At 38.5% G+C, this 19,418-nt stretch overlaps 1 protein-coding gene across 1 annotated transcript in view; it reads right to left on the bottom strand.

The window, feature by feature from the left end:
* Positions 1 to 3,180: 3,180 nt before the first annotated feature.
* Positions 3,181 to 19,418, bottom strand: part of IL23R (interleukin 23 receptor) — a 60,946-nt gene continuing 44,708 nt past the window's right edge. Inside the window, exons 7-10 of the mRNA XM_069478045.1 lie at positions 12,244 to 12,339; positions 8,869 to 8,971; positions 6,176 to 6,266; positions 3,181 to 3,831 (exon numbers count right to left, since the gene is read on the bottom strand). Of these exons, the coding sequence (XP_069334146.1) occupies positions 3,181 to 3,831; positions 6,176 to 6,266; positions 8,869 to 8,971; positions 12,244 to 12,339 (941 nt within the window). The remainder of the gene's footprint in view (positions 3,832 to 6,175; positions 6,267 to 8,868; positions 8,972 to 12,243; positions 12,340 to 19,418) is intronic.

The following is a 19,418-nucleotide window of genomic DNA, read 5'->3' as shown; positions in this document are numbered from 1 at the left end:
TCCAGTGAATCCTTGTTGAACAAAAGAATACTAGAAAGAAAACGTTTGCCTCTTTATCATGGTTGCATTGCAATAAATCAGTTGAAATTTTTCCTGTGAGTTGGAGCAATGACAGGTACATTGCTCCCTCTGCAGGTATAGCCTCACTGTCTAGTCCATTGGGACCACCAAGGGCCAATCACAAAGATGGAAGCAGAAGCGTTTCCTCTGTGCCGAATAGGGGATGTGGTGTGGGGAAGACACCATAGAATGAGAAAGCAGCTCCCTGCCCACTCCAGGGAGCAAGAAGGAGGAGTTCTAAAGGAGGCATTCACTGTAGCGGAAGCATTTGCAGAAGATCAAATAATACTGTTATATAATCCTTTAAGCTTGACAAAAGCTTCTTTGATGTGTGATAGATTACAATTAGGGTGAAATCCACTGTGAAAATATTCTTCACATATTACCAGATGTCTTCATCAGGTTTGTAAACAAAGATTTATCATAGTCTTTTGCTATTTCTATCTCAAATACCACCTGCCTTCTTGCACTATTACAATTCTCTCTTTGGAGAAGAATTAAGCAAAGGCATATGATAATTTATAAATCAAGATATTTAAGATTAGCATTTCATTAGTGATTTAAAATATATCCCTTTCAGAATATGCAAAGTATAACATATATACATATTTTAGGATAAACAGAATAGGATTTCACACGTGGGACAGGTTTTTTTACACCGTGAATAGTAATGTTCCATTTTGGAGTAAAATGGCCTTAGTAAATGACATACAGTAAAAAGGGGTTGTCAGTGCAACAAAGATAAATACTGATGAATTTATGCTGAACATTAAATAGTCTTCATATAATCTATCTAGAACTTTAAAAAGTCAACAAGAAAAAATCAAACAACCCCATCAATAAATGAGCAAAGGAAACGAAGAGAAACTTTTCAAAAGAAGACAGAATAATGGCCAGCAAACATATAAAAAAATGCTCAGCATCTCTAATCATTAGAGAAATGCAGATCAAAACCACAATGAGATATCATGTAACCCCAGTGAGATTGGCCTCCATCAAAAAAATCCCAAACAACAAATGCTGGCGAGGATGTGGAGAGACGGGAACACTCTTACACTGCTGGTGGGACTGCAAATTAATGCAATCTCTGTGGAAAAGAATTTGGAGATACCTCAAAGAGCTAAAAATAGAAATACCATTCAATCCAGTAATAGCACTATTAGGCATCTATCCAAAAGAGCAAAAGACATTCTCTAATAAAGAAATCTGCACCCAAATGTTTATGGCAGCACAATTCACTATTGCAAGGATGTGGAAACAACCCAAGTGCCCATCAATTCATGAGTGGATTATTAAAATTTGGTATATGTATACAATGGAATATTACTCAATTATAAGAAACGACAGTGATCTAGCACATCTTATATTTTCCTGGATAGAACTTGAGCCCATCCTCCGAAGTGAGGTATCACAAGAACGGAATAATAGGCTTCACATGTATTCGCCGTCAAATTGGCACTAACTGATCAACACTATGGTGCTCACGTGGTAGTAATATTCTCCAGGGATTAGGAGGTTGGGGTGGGTAAACTCACAACTAATGGATGCGGTGAGCATTGTAGAGGGGAAGGGCATGTCTCTAATCCTCGCTTGGGTGAGGCAAAGTCATAAAATGTAACCAAAATGTTTGTACCCTCATAATATCCTGAAATAAAAATGAAAAAAAAAACAGTCTTCCTAGATAGAGTGACCCTATGATTTATCATCCAAATGGGATGCACTCCTGGTCATAATTAACACTGGGACAGTGGACAAAAACCAGAGCAAACTAGCATGTACGGTCATCCTCATTTTGGGGACACTTAATGACAATGAAACTGCTTTAAAATTTTTTTAATAAAAAATGGTTAAAACAAAATAGCCTGCTCATGTGTTAAATACATAGCAGACAATTGCTCATGTTTTGATTAACTGCTTAATTTGTTATAATAAAATTAAGTCTAAGTATAAATTCTTATTGCTGACAATTGTTAGAGGAGGAAGAGGAATTCAATGGGTAAGCTACCCCGTTTTAAACCATTCCAATCATTAGAAAAATTTTTCCTTGACCATAAATATTCATCGGAATAGAGAAGTCTGCTAGGTACCATTTCTCAGCTTAAGATATGCATTTTGTATTTTTAAGATCAACCACTTTTAAATATTGACCTTATTGGCAGATAGAGTTCATCTCCTGTCTCAGTCCTTATTGATCGTGGCCATCAAGAGCACTGCCTGAGAGGATCCTGAGACCACCATAGAGTCAGCAGAACGGCATGTGGGGAGCAGCTACTGGTACGTGCAGGAGACATGAGATTCCGGACAGTGGCAGGTGCAGCAAGTATTTGCCATCCCAGATTTGCACAAAGACCTGTTTTATCAATTTTCTGACATATATCTAATACATAGTTGATAACAAAAAAAAAGTTACATCTTACTGATCCTGCATCTGTTGCCTCTCTTGGATCCTACTATGGTATAAATGATATGCCAACCATGCCCCGGGGGACAAGGTCATCACTCGTCACTTCAGTGAAGATGGCAGCCTCATGATTTCCCACATCACTGTTTCACAGCTCTCTTGTCCCAGAATCCCACTAAGGAAAGATCAAATCCCGTAACCTGCATGGAAAGTAGTGGACAAAATAATACAGCAAACATGCTAATTAATTGTCCTCTGATTCTGTCCTTTACTTATTTGTTTTTGGGGGTTACATTTTTATCTAGTCAAGAGAATTTTAAGTGATAAAATGAAGAATTAAATTTGGTTCTCCCTTTGCAAGCAAATACTAACGTTTAGACTTTAAGGAATTGTTTTCAGCATTTATTTTACTACTGCAAATTTTGTATGACTTATTTCTTTTTTATACAACAGAGAGAATTGTTCTGTTTTTCAATGAGGGAAAATTAAGAGGAAATAGTTGATACTTTGTAAAAGATACAGGTGATATCCCTAATAATGCTGTGTGCATGTGTGTGTGTGTGTGTGTGTGTGTGTGTGCATAACTACAAAGCATGTTCCATCTTTGGATCTTAATTCTCTAATTTTAAAAAATGAGGAAGAATTTAATTTTTACTGAGGGGAAGATCCAACTTCCAATTGAAAGGTAACTTTCCCATATTAATTTTGACCACACAGCTCTACTTTTTCAAGATCGAAATCCTACTGAAGTGGCTTTCCAAAATATTTTGTGGAAAATAAGAATTAATAGATGGCAACTCCTCATTCATGAGCCCCAGACAGGAGACGAATTCATCGGGCAGCAGGGTCTGTTCTGTTACAGTTTCATTGGGTGAATCGTTTTCCAAAAGCGTGGTGGTTTCTCCCTCTATTGAGTTCTGTATGTCAGGAGGACTGCATTCACCTGGATTTAAAATGAAGCTTAATCCTTCAAGAAAAAGCGTGTTGCCTAGTGAATTCATACTTGAGACAGAAAAAGCAAAATTAGGACATTTTCTTAACCTTGGATACCTCCCCAGGTCTAAGGAATCAACTGGTGGTTTAAGAGTTGAGGAATCCATTTCATCATTACTGCAGAGATTGTTTTCCCCAGGGAGAAAATTTGAAATCTGGGGTTTATATCCAGTGTTGAGATCAGGAAGATACACAACTGTAGTACTGGCAAACAGTGATTTTTCCAGGTAGTCTTTTGTGTCCAGGGATTCCGTATTCTTTTCCTTCTTGTACTCTGTGGGTTTGTGTTCTGGGAGAAAGATTTCTATCTCTGTAATCACAGGATCAACATATAGGACCTGATCACTGGAATTATTATTCATAAATTCACTTTTTTCCTAAGGAGGAAAAAAAAAAACAACATTGTTTTATTTTAAAAAAGTCATTTAAAGGGGCCAAACTGGGTAACTGAATAAGGACTAGAATTTTGCTTTCTCTCAACTTCCCTTCCCCCTCCCTTTTCTCACACTGTTTATCTTGCCCTGTGATTTCCTTCTTTTGTCTTTTATTATCCTTTCTGCTTCCAAATCTTTATTAAATTCTCCCATGAGAAACTGAAGGAAAGGAATAATAAAAATAATCCATTTGTTAAGCATACATCTTGGCTTCAAAGATTTAAGGAGAAAGACAAATCTTGTATATTAACTTGTATATTATTTTAGGGCATTTTAAAAATTGGATTTTGGAATATGTTGGACTATTTCTTAATATTATGGAACCTAAGTACAAGAAAATATTTTGCGGTATAAATAAAAGAAAGGAGGGGAGAACCCTATTTTGCATACATTATGAGAATGAGGTTGTGATAAATGCTTGGTGCTACGTTCTAAAGGGGTACGCTATTCACAGTTTTCTTGCATCCCACTGGGACTAAAGAGTGAAGTGATGTCCTCTGTGGCTACTCACAATTCAGACATGTCAGTGATGATCGGGAGGGTGCATCAAAGTTTTAGCCTGATGACTCTTTTCAAAGAGACATGGACTCAACGCCTTCCAGCTGATGGCTACCGCTCAGGGCAAATAATTTCCACCCCACACAATGACAAAATCATAGCCCCCTCTTTGTGTGCATCCACCTCCTCATATGTTGAAGCCAAGACAGTGTTATCTGGAGGTGGGGCCTTTGGGAGGTAATTAGGTGATGAGGGTGGAGCCTTCATGAATGGGATTAGTGAAGAAGAGAAGGGAGAGAGTGGTCTTTCTCTCTGCCGTGTGGATAGGTAGTCGTCCCTAAGAGAGCCCTCACCAGGAACCGAATTGTCTGTCTCCTTGATCTTGAATTTCCCAGCCTCCGGAACTGTGAGAAATAAATGTTTGCTGTTTCAACTACCCAGCCTATGATATTCTGTCAGAGCAGCCCGAGCTGCCTAAGCTCCCACTCCGTAGACTCCTGGGCAGAAAACAAAACCTTATTTGAAGGAAACCCTATGGTTCACCTCTAGTTCCAGGAGCCCAGAATAGCAAGGGAGTTTGGCAAAGAGGAAGATCTTAAATAAAATAGTGTGAAGTGTCATTTGAATTTTCTTCAGACACAGCTTCCCCAGGACACTTGCCAGGTCCAGCAAGAGCAGCATATTGGGAATTACTTTATTGAAAAAAGCTGGACACGAGGAGTGGCTGGAATAGTGCTGGGATGGTGAGTAGGATCAGATCACAGAAGGTCTTGTGTTAAGGAACTCAGACTTCAACCAATGGTTTTCAAACTCTTCAAAACATTTTTACTTTCGCCTAAGAACCCTTTGTTCAAATGATATCAGGGTGGGGAAAGAGCTGATTCATAGGCTCACCAGAGCTTCAAACAGAGCCACTTTTATTTGTTTTTCAAATACTTCATCTTCCTTCCCAACATGCTGTTCTCACTCCTGAACCTTTGCTCATGCTGCCCTCTCGACTTGGAATGTTGTCTTTCTTCTGAACAACTCCTTCTCATCTTTCAGTGTGTTTCCTCTCCACTCCCATCACGTTTGGGCTCATTTCTCTCACTGCACTTACATCACTGCATTGCAATGCTTGGATGGTGTGTTTGTTCCACTGACTGGGTTTTGAGCCCCTTGACAGCCAAGCCCCAGGGACCAGAAAGTAGCAGGACGGCACATGGCAGATCCTTCCCCTCCTTCACAACCTGCAAAGTCCCCTATGCCCTCAGGGTCTTCATGGTGCACGCCCTTCTCCTCTTTGCTAAAATGGAAACTTGGCCCACCCCTGGTGGCACCATCTTTCACAGTCCTCTCACATGAATTTTGTTGCATCCCACTGGGACTAAAGACTGAAGTGAGGGCCTCCTTGGGCTCCCCCTGCTTCTCCGCTTCATGTAAAACTGAAGCACCTTTGAGTCTTTGAGGCTTATTCCCTTGAGCATTGCTTTCCTCCTCCTTCGGTCCCTGAAGACAGCTACCAATTGCTTGGTCACCAAGTGACTCTTGCACCTGGCTCACAATTTTCTACTTTACTTTTCTCTTTTGAATAGCACTGTTTCTTTCTTCTCTCTTTTCTTCCACTAACTCCATTCTCTCCTCTTTTTTAAATAGTTTGAAATGTACAATCTTGTTTCTACGTACATATATACAATTATGTTAATATATATACACATTTATTTATTTAAATGGAAATTCTACTCTAATCGTTAGACTGCATTCTTGGTCTCAACTGCTACTCAGTTTTTGTTTGATGGTGTTTGGTTACCTGTAGCATTTTCACAACATTACTGTTTTCCATATTAGGAATATCTTCATGAAGCCACTTTGGCATTAGCAATAAGAGTCTTCTTTTAATTCTAAAAAACAAAAATGACACATTAGAAGAAGCATATTACTTTAGGATTGGTGCAGGCAATCATAGAGGAATTAGGAAGTCAACTGGAATGGGATGTGCCATAAAAATCAAATCTCCCTTTTGGAACACTTCCTAATCATGAAAAAAAATAAAAAATAAAAAAATAAAAATCAAATTTCCTGATGCAGGAGCTAAGGTTCCCATCTCTTACTTAAAGTTAAATGGGAAATTGATAACAACATCTTCTCAGATTTTCCTCTGGTCTCTCTTGCTCTGCTTCTTTCTAATGAGCAGGGACACTTCAAAACACTCACACTAGATTCAAGATAAGTGGGAGAACCACCCCGGCAATGAAACTGCATACGTGTTAAGTAGAGCAAACCATTATAAAAGCAGAAGACGTCAGTGTGGGAAAGTTTGAAAAATTTAAGAGACATTTTGTAGAACTTTCCAAGGTGACCAAAAGTACAGAATATTAAAGAACAGGATATTATATAATAAAACCTTATAACTTGAGCTCCTCTGATTCTGAATTTTTAATGATTCCAAATAAGGTTGTGATGATAGTGGTGGCTCCAAACTTTCTTTCTATGGATGAAGCAGGAGGCTGGAGAACTTGTCTTGCCGCTGTGTGGCACAGTGAGAACTGGTTTTTACTGAGACTGTGTGCTTACCAAGCATCACTGGAGTGGGATGATGGAAAGAGGGAGAAGCTGTGACCATCCCACTGCCTCTCCCAAGCCACCCCCTAGTGCTGCCATGTTGTTTAAAAGCACTTTCTGCACTGACAGTACAAACTGATTTGAGCAAACAGGTTGTACCAAGAATTTAACAGAGACTAAACACATTTTTACAGGTTAACAATGGGCCTGTTAACAACAAATAAAACTTGTTTACGTGTTTGAATAGGTTCTCTAAGGACTTTTACTAAGTAACAACTGAAATGACTGAGTGAATTTTGCTAGCTCAATTTGACCTTGGACTTGAAGGTAAAAATAATTTCTTCACATATATTTATACAATATTTTATGATTCAGTTTTTTTCTAATTCACACTTTTTCTGTATTTAAAATTAGACCAAATCAGTAAATTCATGCTATTGTAGTAAAGTTTTTACATAGCATGCTGATACAGTAAAAACATATTTATAGATATTTACCTACTCTTGGATTCATTATATTTAAAATGAAATGCCCTCTCTTGTCCAGTTCTGTTTCTGAAGTAAGGCTTTTATAACTAGTGTATGGTTATATTAAATAACAGTATCTGTTCATATGTAAAATAAATATATAGAAATTACCTCTTGTTTCATTTTTTTAAAACGAGTAATTATTTAAGTAATTAAATTAGCCAAGAAGTATACTATTTCCTTACTTGTTATTACCAACTAAAAGTTAGTTTTTAAGTTATTCTTAATTCCAAACTTAATGTTATTTAAAATTTCACAGTGACTAGGACATCTTTGGATCATAACACAAGTATTAATATTTTTTATGGGTAATAGTTTGAACCTTAAGATATTTCAAGGGACTTTATAATCAAGAATATTTTAAAGCAACTTAAAATAAAATTTCATATTAATTTGCCAACCTCTCAAGGATATTAGGAATATGTTTACTAAGGTGTAATTTAAATTTTAAAATATTAAGTTCTAAGGAAAAAGCCTACATAGATAAGAAATCATTAGCATACTTTATTTAGAATAGCTCATTTAAAATCCTTCTACTGCATTTTGATTATAAATTTAAAAGAAAGATTATCTCATGAAGCAAGTGATGGCAAGAAAGAGAAACTCAGTGCCAATTTGGCAAAGAACATTCCAAAGTGTCCAAATTGTGAATAATTGGATATACTGGGAGACTGCTACATCAAACAACTCTAGTCTGTTAACGGATTAGAAATACTCAATGCATCTAGTAAAATTTACAATCAAAGGCTTCGCTTTCCTCAAAATCTCATTTTCAATAAATAGGCATAAATCTTTGCTAATATCATATTGATGGGGGAAGAAAAAAAAGAACTAATTGAAAGAGGCCAGGCAGCAGGGCTTCAGGGCTGGATGCTAAAACACCAACACAGTTGGTAACAAAGTGACACATTCAAACATTGCCACATTTCTCTTTCCATTGATTCAGCTGGTTTGTTTGTGTAGAATTCAAGGCAGATTATGATGTAACCACTCTAAAGAACCAGGCACTGCAGATAAATTGAGGCACAATGGAAAAGGCTCTGTAGTAACGGAGAGAACGTGGGCTTTCCCACCAGCTGAGTCGGGACTCCTGGCTTAGTGCTCAGTGGCCGTGGGCTGGAGGACTTACTCTCTGAGCCTCATTTAAGTCACGTGTAAAATAGGCCATGGAGCTTTTCTGGCACTGTCACTTTCAGGATTAAATGAATGACATTTGTAAAAAGCTTGGCATGGGTAGGTACTCATTAAACATTTATTCCTTTTATTTTCCTTTTTCCAAATAAAAAGGTTGATGGATTTTTCTAGTAAATAACTGAAATGACTATGTTTTGATGGTTCGCAAACACACACACACACACACACACACACACACATATGGTCTTAATCAGAAAACAGAAATTTTACAAAAACCTACCCGGTTCGGAGCGATCTATTAAATATCCCAACCAAAGAAAGAATTGACAATGTAACAGCAAAGATGACCATTCCTGACAAAAGTCCAATGTCTTGCCTGTTGTCTAATAAAAGGAAAGAAAAATAATTTTAACTAAGCATTAGTGTTCATGTGATGCTACAATGATCATTCTCTCTATTCTGCTCAAAGCAAAGGTCTCAAAGAAAATGGGAAGGGGGAAGCAAAATTAACCTTTACCTTGGGCTGTAAAGTGACTGCTCTTCCAAACTGCCTGATTAACACAGGAATCAACTTTTTGTTTGAGAAAATTGTGCTACATGTATATACATGTAGCAATGTATATATGTATATCAATGACTACATGTATATACATGTAGTCAGTGGGTTCCTAGAAGTGCATCTCTGGCAAATGTGGTCAGCTTGTGCATGCATATTTTTTAACCTTTTGTGTGAAACAGAATTTACGTGTAATTTGTCATCATTCTTCAAAATTCATTATTCATGAATCTTTTTTTCTGCCAAAAAAGGACAGTCACTCTACTTAGAATAATATATGTTATAAGAAAGAAATCAAAATTGCCATATATCTTGCATTCATACTTATTATAAAACCAATGCCACCCGGGAGTGGTGGCTCACGCCTGTAATCCTAGCACTCTGAGAGGCCAAGGAGAGAGGATTGCTTGAGCTCAGGAGTTCAAGACCAGCCTGAGCAAAAGCGAGACCCTGTCTCTACTAAAAATAGAAAGAAATTAGCCAAACAACTAAAAATAGAAAAAATTAGCCAGGCATGGTGGCGCATGCCTGTAGTCCCAGCTACTTGGGAGGCTGAGGCAGAAGGATTGCTTGAGCCCAGGAGTTTGAGGTTGCTGTGAGGTAGGCTGACGCCATGGCACCCTAGCCCAGGCAAGAGAGTGAGACTCTGTCTCAAAAACAAAAACCAAAACAAAAACCAATGCCTTTCTTGCATTTTGAAGTTGAATTAATCTCCTGAAATCTTCAAATAATTTATATAATTTATTGAATATGTATTACCCACTAGGCTTATCATGTTTTCTCCCTGGTACTTGAGAAACCCTATTTTCAAATACAGAAGATAGTTGAGACATAACTTATCATACTGGAATTTGTTCTAGAGCCATGCTGGGTATTGATTTCCTTCAATCCTCCTTCTTCAGTCCCTCCCTCCCTTTGGCGAACGTTTATTGGATACTTACCATGTGGCCAACACTGTCTTAGCCCCACCTTAGTTATTTCCCAGCTATGCCTAACCTACACTTGAGGGTGTCCAGGCTAATTGGCAGACAGGGCCCTGTGTAGCTCTAGGTCACTCCAAAGTCCCAATGGGATATAGAATTATGTTTTCCTAGGGCTACAGAGCTATTGCTGAAAATGTCAAGCAACTAATAGGGGGCACTGGCTGCCACACAGCCTTGGGCATTAGTGCCTGGAAGAGGATAAGGAGCCCCCAAGTTATCATGGTGCTAGGCGAAGGGTTCTAAGCAGTAGAACAATGCAACCAAGAGCACAGCTTGAGATACTTGGGTTTGACTCGTACTCTGCCACATATCAGCTCTGTGACCTTGGGGCATAATTATGAACTTGGCGAGACTCAGGTTTTCTCTTCTGTAAAATAGAGATAATACTACTTATCTAAGAGAGCTGTGGTGAGTTCCAGCCTCCACACTTTTCACAGGAGTATCAAGGTGCAGGTCTGTGCAGGCATCTGTAATTTGGGATTTGTACTGAACCTAAGCCCTTGGCTCATAATTGATGTACAGCTACAAATTCAGAGTGCCCTTACCTTGCTTCTTGTTTTTTATAACACTTAACCACTGCCTGACTTTCCTTGTTGTTTTGTTTATTGCTTTTCTCCCCTGTCTATCTAAAATGGAATCTCCACGAAGACAGGGTCTTTGCTCATTGGTTTCACTGCCGATGCTGCAGCACACAGAACAGCGCCTAGCACATAGCAGTTGCTTAATGAATATTTGTTGAATAAATGAATGAAAGTGCAAAGAATATCAATAAAACCTGCAAAAGTTCTTATACTATTCCTGCCAGATTTCTATGCAAGGAGATAAATGGTTTACCAGTTGTCTAAAGTTTCTCAATTTGAAATTTCTAGTTAGAGTCATAATTGCCCATTGTACAACCTGATCTAATATCTTTAGAAGGTCAGGCATGGTGGCTCACACCTGTAATCCCAGCACTTTGGGAGGCCAAGGCAGGAGGATCACTTGAGGCCAGGACTTTGAGATTAGCCTGGGCAATACAGCAAGACCCCATCTCTAAAAAAAATTACAAAATGAGCCAGGCATAGTGGTGAACAACTGTAGTCTTAGCTACTCAGGAGGCTGAGGCAGGAGGATTATTTGAGCCCAAGAGTTCAAGGTTATAGTGAGCTATGATGGTGCCACTGTATTCCAGTCTAGGTGACAGAGTGAGTCTCTATCTCAAAAAAATTTTTTTAATTAATATTTTTTAAGCTTAGAACATTTAGGTATGCTCATCAATAGACTAACAGTCACACTAACAAATAAAATAGGTTTGTATAAGAGAAAGAACACAGCCTTCAGGATTTTGAAACAAGAGGATTTGAATTTTACGCTGTCACTTAGCAGCTGTGTGATCTCGAACAAGTTCCTCAACCTCTCTGAGCTTCAGTTTTCTCAGTTATAAAATAGATACATAGCACTTATCTAACCAGGTTGTTTTGAAGATTGAGGAAGATGATGTATATAAAACTCCTAGCACATGGTATTAGATAATAGATAATATTTTTTTAGAAAGAAGGTTTTGGGTCTTGAGCCCCAGAAACTATTAAAATGAACATGTATACAACACATTGCAAAAGCTGGCAACGTCTACCTAACCACTTATTAAATTCAGTTTTAAGCAGATCTTTGTACTATGTCAATTATTTTCCTAGGGAAAGCATATGGCATATCTTTATTTTTTTTTTTTTTAATTTTTTTTTTTTTGAGTCAAAGTCTTGCTCTGTCGCCTCAGCTAGAGTGCAGTGGTGCCATCATAGCTCACTGCAACCTCAGACTCCTGGGCTCAAGTGATCCTCCTACCTCAGCCTCCCAAGTAATTGGGACTACAGGCAGGTGCCACCATGCCTGGTGAATTTTTCTGTTTTTAGTAGAGATGGGGCCTCGCTCTTGCTCAGGCTGGTCTCAAACTCCTGAGCTCAAGTGATCCTCCCACTTCGGCCTCCGAGAGTGCTAGGATTAAAGGCATGAGCCACCTCGCCTAGTCTGGCATATCTTATTAGCCAGAAACTTTTGCCTGATGTGATTTTTCAGTCTGGAGCATTAAAATGGGCAATTACTAAAGACTACTCCAAAAGCCTGAGTGATATTTTCTTACCAGGAGTAAGGCGTTCTTTAAAGATGGAAGCAATTAGAAGCCCAGAATTCTGACTCTGACTATCATGTTGGAATGATTTTGGTGCCACCTGGGAAACTTAAAAAGAAAAGAGTGTCAGTTTCTCACATTTTGAACTCAGGTTGCCCAATTTTCTAAGAGAGTTTCTTCCCTTGTTTAGAGATGATTAAAGTAAACCAGTAACTTTAATAGGCTTGAAAGACGGAATAAAAACAATGGCCTTCGATTGTGTGTCTTCTTCTTTTTATTCAGTTGGGTAAATCTCAAAGGAGGAAACACTGCAAGGACAATTAAAAACTACCTAGGGTTTGTAAAACTTCAAGGTGTGTCCACTAATTTCATGAGGCTTCTAGGCAACAAATACCAAGGAGCTTTATTTCACCGAGCCAGAAAAATACACAATAACTGGTCTCTACTTGATTCCTTCCAATAGATGATTCAATAATGTTTAGGTTTCTTTAAGAGTCTCCAAGATGTGTCACTGTTGCCTTTGCACAATGTTTGGGACTTTGATTAGCAGACGCTTTGAGGTTATAACACAGGGGTGAATGTCGTGAATGACTTCTCTCTGCTCCTTTCATATTCTCAAGGGTTCTGGCCAGCACTGTCTCGTGATAAAGGCTGTCAGGACACCGCTAATGACAGCTTCTGCCCAGGGTGGAGCGAGCAGCCTTGGCATCTAATTTCTTTTAGTCTGAATTCAAAAGAGTCCTGGTGCAGCCTCGCCCATCTCCTCCCTCCTGATAATTAGAAGATGCCAGAGGTGACATTAAAAGCACAATTCTCCCAGCTGATGGAGGACATTTCTGAAGATGGTTCTAAGCTCTGCATCCCTGAGAGTGCCTCAAGCCCTATTTATTCAGTCATTCTGATTTCAGTGCTCAAATTCTTTTTTTTAAAATTGCTTTTGGGGCCAGAAAGAAATCACAACTTGAAGCATCCTTAACTGTCACCAAGATATCAAAGGCTTGTATAATGAGCAATGTGGCCCATGCAACTCTCTTTGAGAAACATACCATATATTTCCAATGAGAAGGTTCCTATGGGTCTTTGGAAATTTTTTAAAAAGGCTGATTGGGTGCAGGCACAGGTTTGATTGAAGGACAGTTTTCTAAGAACAATAGGTAGGGGATTTTAGAAGATGAAAACATCAGAAAAGCCAAAAGTTCTTTCCTATATTTTTATTCTGGCTTCTCTACAGCAGAAGAAAATGTTTCACTGGGAATTGTGACAAATCAAAAATTCCTTTTGGCTTCTCAGTGCTTCACTAAGTTTCTTTTGTGAAAGGTGGTCTTACTAACAACCTATCTAACAGAGAAAAATAAACTGTCTAACAGAAAATAAGAGAAATAAACTCACAGCACATAATTGCCCCCTTGAAAAGGAAACTCACAACACAACTACCCCCTTTGTTTTGTTTTAATTAACACATATGTGGCCTAACTTGTTATCACGCAGAGTTCTTTCTCAGCCTTGAAGAGCCCTAAGCAGACAGTGGGGGGACAAACTCCCCACTTCAGCTCTGGTCAGCCCCGGATTCCAAGGACTCAGATAAACTCGGCCCCATAGAGGAAAAAAATAAATAAGTAAACAGCTCCTGCAACTTCTTTGCTGCCGCTTCTGTTATCAGTCTGCTGAAGAGAGGGGGGGAAAAATCACGAAGCAACTGTCCTCAGCTGCCCAGCAGTACCCTCTACCTCTTCTTCAGTGCCACGGCCTCCCTCTCTTTTTCTCTCTTTCTCGAGAAAGTAAAACAAACTTTCTTTCCTAAAATTATTCTACTCCTGGTGTGAGAATTCTTTCTCCAGCCCGCTGTGAGCACCTAGCATTTTGCTCCCTGAGTATGTGGTGCCATCAAACTCTGAGACAGCGAGGTTACGCCTCCTAATGGCCAACCGTCAGGTTTGTTCACCTGAATTAGTATTTTATAGGCCAATGTTCATTCTCAGGGAGCTCAAGCAGGAGATTGCATCTACATTATTTAAAAATTTTAAGAATAAAAATATTACATTAAAATATAACACAACTTTCAATTTGGCAAAACCATGGGTTTATGTAATAGCAATTGTTGCTATATTATTTTTGTTTTACTTCTGTTGTTTTTATTTTACTTTTATTATTTTTATTTTAAAATTTGCATTTTTAATTTAAAAGTAATATATGGTGCTCTTGGCTTTTAGTACAGGTTAATGTAATTCTGTTGTATAAATGACAGGTGATTATTTGGCACTGAAACTTTGTTCAGTTATTAATTTACATCATATAAAAATAATTTCCTATCTGACTATTAGCCCTAATAGGGAATAAATACAATCTTCCTTTAGAGTCTATTTGTTATCATAGTTTCAAATCAACCAGGCGCATTAAATTAAATTAAATTAAAGTTATTTAAAAGAGGTGCTTAATTATCACAGGGTAATTTTCCAAAGGATCAGATATCTGAAGACAATTTATAAACAAAATTGTCAGAGAAGAAATCAAGCCAATCACAAAATTTGTAAGCAAAGGACTGAAATGAAGCCATGGAGATTATATCCTTCGTGGCATACTGCCACCAAGAGGCTAGGTCATTTCTTCCAAATTCATACTTAACATTTGTCATTATACAAGCAGTAATTATAATACAGAAAAAATTTTAAGAAGTAGAAGAAAAAAAAAACCATCTCTAATCCTATCCCCTTAATCCACCTGCTATTAGTATTTTATAGTACTTTCAAGTAATTTAACAGAAAAGCATTCATAAACACAGAATGATACACACACCCAGAGCCTTTTTGACTGAAAAATATTGTTTATATGAGCTCTAATCACCAATACATTGCCTAATGTGCTAGAAAAACTGCATAATATTTTCATTATTTATTTAATATCTGTGGTGTTATGTCCATAACGGGACAATTCTGTCTCTGCAACAGAATGTTAAATTATGCCTATTACTCTCTCAGGACATAGTTGAATATTTTCAAAAAACCCAAATCATCTCTAATTTGGGAAGCATTTTTATATAACTTATACACACTGACATTGTACTTTAGAGTTAGCCTTACAGAAGACAATGTATTTGTAGGGAATTTAGAATGATTTCAAACAAGAAATCTGGTTTTGTATACTTGGACAAAACTTAAAGCATAACATAACCACATTCTTTGACCCACAGAATACCAAGCTAATTTAACCAAATCTGCTCTAAAAGGCATGGTTTTAGTTATAATGTATTCCATCTGTTTCCTAAGCATGATGCGAAATCACCTCAGCTCTGCTCTATACATCTCCCATGGGACAAAGTGTATTTTGTTATCCTTTTTAAGTGATAATTTAATGAGCATTAATTATGTTGCAGGTAACATACTAGACTTTACATGTTTTCTCTCATTGAATTCTCACAATGAAACAATCATGTAGATAATACTATTGTCCTCATTATATGGATGTGGAAACAAAGGCATAGAAAGGGTAAATAACTTGCTCAAAGTTGCCTACATAGAGGCTGAAGAGTGGAAATTCCCATCCAGTTCTGACATGTAGTTTGTGCTGGTAACTGGTCTTATTAATCAATAACCTCACTTCTACAGCAGGATGGCTCAGGGAGGGGTAGCACAATCAGCCCTGCAAGCAGCCTCTCCCACGATGAGAGTTCACATTGCTCCTCCCCGGGCTGGCCATGGTGTTAGAGCTGCCTGGCCTTGCAGGGCTCCAGACTCCACCATGATGGGCTATGACTGGGCTAACCCATTTAGCACTGATTCTTTGAATTTTCCAGCCTAGAGTTATTTTTTTCTTAAAACCAACTATTTTCCTTGATTATACAAGCAATACATACTAATTACAGGATGCTTGGAAAGTATAGAAGAGCATGGAGATGAAAATACAATTTTATATTTGTTCACAAACTAGAAACAATAATTTTTTATATATGTTAATAGTCCTTTTGTTGTTGTTGTTGAGACAAGGTCTTGCTTTGTCACACAGGCTGGAGTGCAGTAGCACCATCTTAGCTTACTGCAGCCTCAAACTCCTGGGCTCAAGGGATCCTCCTGCCTCAGCCTCCCCTCCCAAGTAGTTGGCACTACAGGTACATGCCACCATGCCAGCTAATTTTTCTTATTTTTTGTAGAGACGGGTCTTACTTTGTTGTCCAGGCTGGTCTCGAACTCCTGGGCTCAAGCGCTCCTCCTGCCTAAGCCTCCCAAAGTGTTGAGATGACAGGTGTGAGCCACCTCCCCTGGGCTGACAGTCTTTTGTGTATATCTGTACCTTAGTGGAGATCATACTCTTTAATAAATATTGTGTCTTATCTTTTTCATTCAATAGTATATAATGAACATTTCCTTATTTTATGAAAAATTGTTCAAAATATCATACTATAACTGTTTAATATTTCATCATGTTTTACTGTATCTACTCAATCATTGGAGAAACTGTATAGCTTGGTTGTTTGAAACACCAGCTGTGGACTCAAACGAAACTCAGTCTAAGTCCTAGCTCCACAGTTGTAGTTGCTCAGCCCTACACAAGTTGCTTAGATAAATTAGATAATAGCAGTGCTTTGCTCATGGGGTTTGATGAGGTAGTTCATATCAAGCACTCAGTACCATGTTTTACACACACAAAAAACCTTAATAAGCGTTAGTTTTTGCTATTGTTGGACTTTTAGATGATTCCAAATTGTTACTATTATAAATACCTTTTGGGTAAATATCATTGTACACAAATTTCCTTTCCATATCTCTGATTATTTCCTAAGGCTAGATTTCTACAAGTGAATTACTGGGCAAAGGATATTACATCTCTAAGTTTTCTTTATCTACTTTTGCCCTTGCCAGTCTTGGTGTCAAGGCCATCCTAACCAAGGCCTAAATCATAAAGGCTTGATCAGAGGTGACACATGGACTTTTCTGGACCTTTCTTTCAGAAGGTTCTAGATATTTAAGAAAGAGGAGTCAGTATTAAAGGAAACAAAGGGTGAGTTTTTTAAATTATTAGAATTCCTTCCCCACCCCCATTCTATTTTCTTAAAACATAAACATCCCCTTTTGTTTTCTCTCTTTCTAATCTCCTTCTTTTAATAATTCAGCTGTTTGACCACATTTAAGTGCTGTCTCCCCAGGCCAGGTCAGTTTAGCTCTGTGGTTGGAATTCAACATTATCAGGCCAAGGGCAAGGATCTGACCCTGACCCATGTCAATCAGCAAAGCAAAGACAAGGGCCACACATATCAAATAGGCACCAGAAGCCCAGGGCAGGGTTGATGATGTGTCAGAACAAACTCATCACCACACCTTGAAAAACAAGTTCAACAATGAACCAGTTAGTGGATTACAGTGTCATTGGTGCATGTTAAGGAGGTTGTACACAGACATAGTCAAGGGATTATCCTGTGAACTAAAATAAAATCCTAAGTCCCCCTGTCCCCCAGCTAAACTGATGTCCCCCCTCTCCAGCCAAGGGGACCCCAGAGAAACCTTAAAACCGAGTTCTCAGCCGTGAGTGGATGGGGGGTCAGACAAGCCTTGTTATACTCCTCCATGACTAATGGCCATCAGGCTTTTTTCCCTACAGGCTAGACAGAGGCCAGTTTCCATGATCCAGACTAGCGTTCTTTCCTGATAAGAGACCACCAAGCCTGAAGTGGTTTTAACTAGTGTACAAGCACCTGCACAGAAGATTTTTATACCCTCTGCTTTACCTTTTGACATCAGAGGACTGTCATTTTCTGAACACGGAGCCCATAAAGGGACATAAAGCTTAATTGACCATGTGCATATTTCTCCTTTCATAAATGTTGACTCCTCCTTGTTAAATATATATATTTGCTTGTTAAATATATATATTTGGCTACTCTGCTCAGCATAAATTCCTGTTCCCATTGTCCCTCCCTCAAAGCACGAGTTTCTGGCTTCTAGCTGGGCGCTCTGTTTCCTGGCCTGTTGGAAAGGCCACCTACAGGCTGTAATCCTTTATAAGAAATCAAGCTCTCCTTTCCAAATTTATGAATCTGTCATTGTCTTCATTTAACAATCTTCATTCTTATATTCCCAGGATGTAGATACTTGGTATGCAGGGAGAAGAAAGTAAGAAATGTACAAATGGCAATTATATGGTAAAAAAAAAAAAGAAAAGAATAAGGCCTGGTGCGGTGGCTCATGCTTGTAATCCTAGTACTCTGCGAGGCTGAGGCGGGCAGATTGTTTGAACTCAGGAGTTCAAGACCAGCCTGAGAAAGAGCAAGACCCCATCTCTACTAAAAATAGAAAGAAATTATATGGACAGCTAAAAAAAAATTTTACATATATATAGAAAAATTAGCCAGGCATGGTGGCGCATGCCTGTAGTCCCAGCTACTTGGGAGGCTAAGGTAGGACGATTGCTTGAGCCCAGGAGTTTGAGGTTGTTGTGAGCTAGGCTGATGCCACAGCACTGTAGCCCAGGCAACAGAGTGAGACTCAGTCTCAAAAAAAAAAAAAAAAAAAAGAATAAGAGGAGGAAAAGGCAAAGAGCAGCAGCCATCCAGGAAATTTTCTTAAGTGACACAGACCACATAGAGATGAGGGTCTGATGTCAAAATGTAGCAAAACTCCAAATGCAAGAATGGGCGGCAGCTTCCAAATTTACCCAGTGGTCAAAGATTCTTCAAAGGTACAACCCTGCTCTCAAACATAGCATGCCCATGTTCCTGAGTCTGAATAATCTAGAGGACATTTGTCATTTTTTAGTAGTCCAGCACTAGGACATACTTCTTTGTGGGCATCCTAATGTATACTGAAAATAAAATCTTAAGCCTCTTTCTACCCCTTCGAACTGAATGGATCCCCCTTTGGCTAAGGCGACCCCAGAAAAAACTTAAAACTGAGCTCCTGGTCATGAAGAGAAGAGAGGTTGGACATGCTTCATTATACTTCCTCCTTTTTGGAGTTTAGACTAATTGCAAACAAGACCTAAGGCCATTGAAGGAAAAGGCTAAATCATGCCTGCAAGTCATCAATTTGCTTAGCAGATCACTTTGAGTATATTGTGGCCTGGTCTCTGATCAACAGACGCCCTATCTTAACTCAAGTATCCCTTTCTACTGACTCCAAGTCTTTAGACAAAGCCTTATTTCTTTAACCCATTCATTACAAATCAAAGAATCTCTGAATCCACCTATAAGCCCCACCCCT

The sequence above is a fragment of the Eulemur rufifrons genome, chromosome 8 (genome assembly GCF_041146395.1).
Source record: "Eulemur rufifrons isolate Redbay chromosome 8, OSU_ERuf_1, whole genome shotgun sequence".
NCBI lineage: Eukaryota > Metazoa > Chordata > Mammalia > Primates > Lemuridae > Eulemur > Eulemur rufifrons.
The sequence above is the reverse complement of the archived record's forward strand: the minus strand, read 5'-3'. Positions and strand labels throughout refer to the sequence as shown.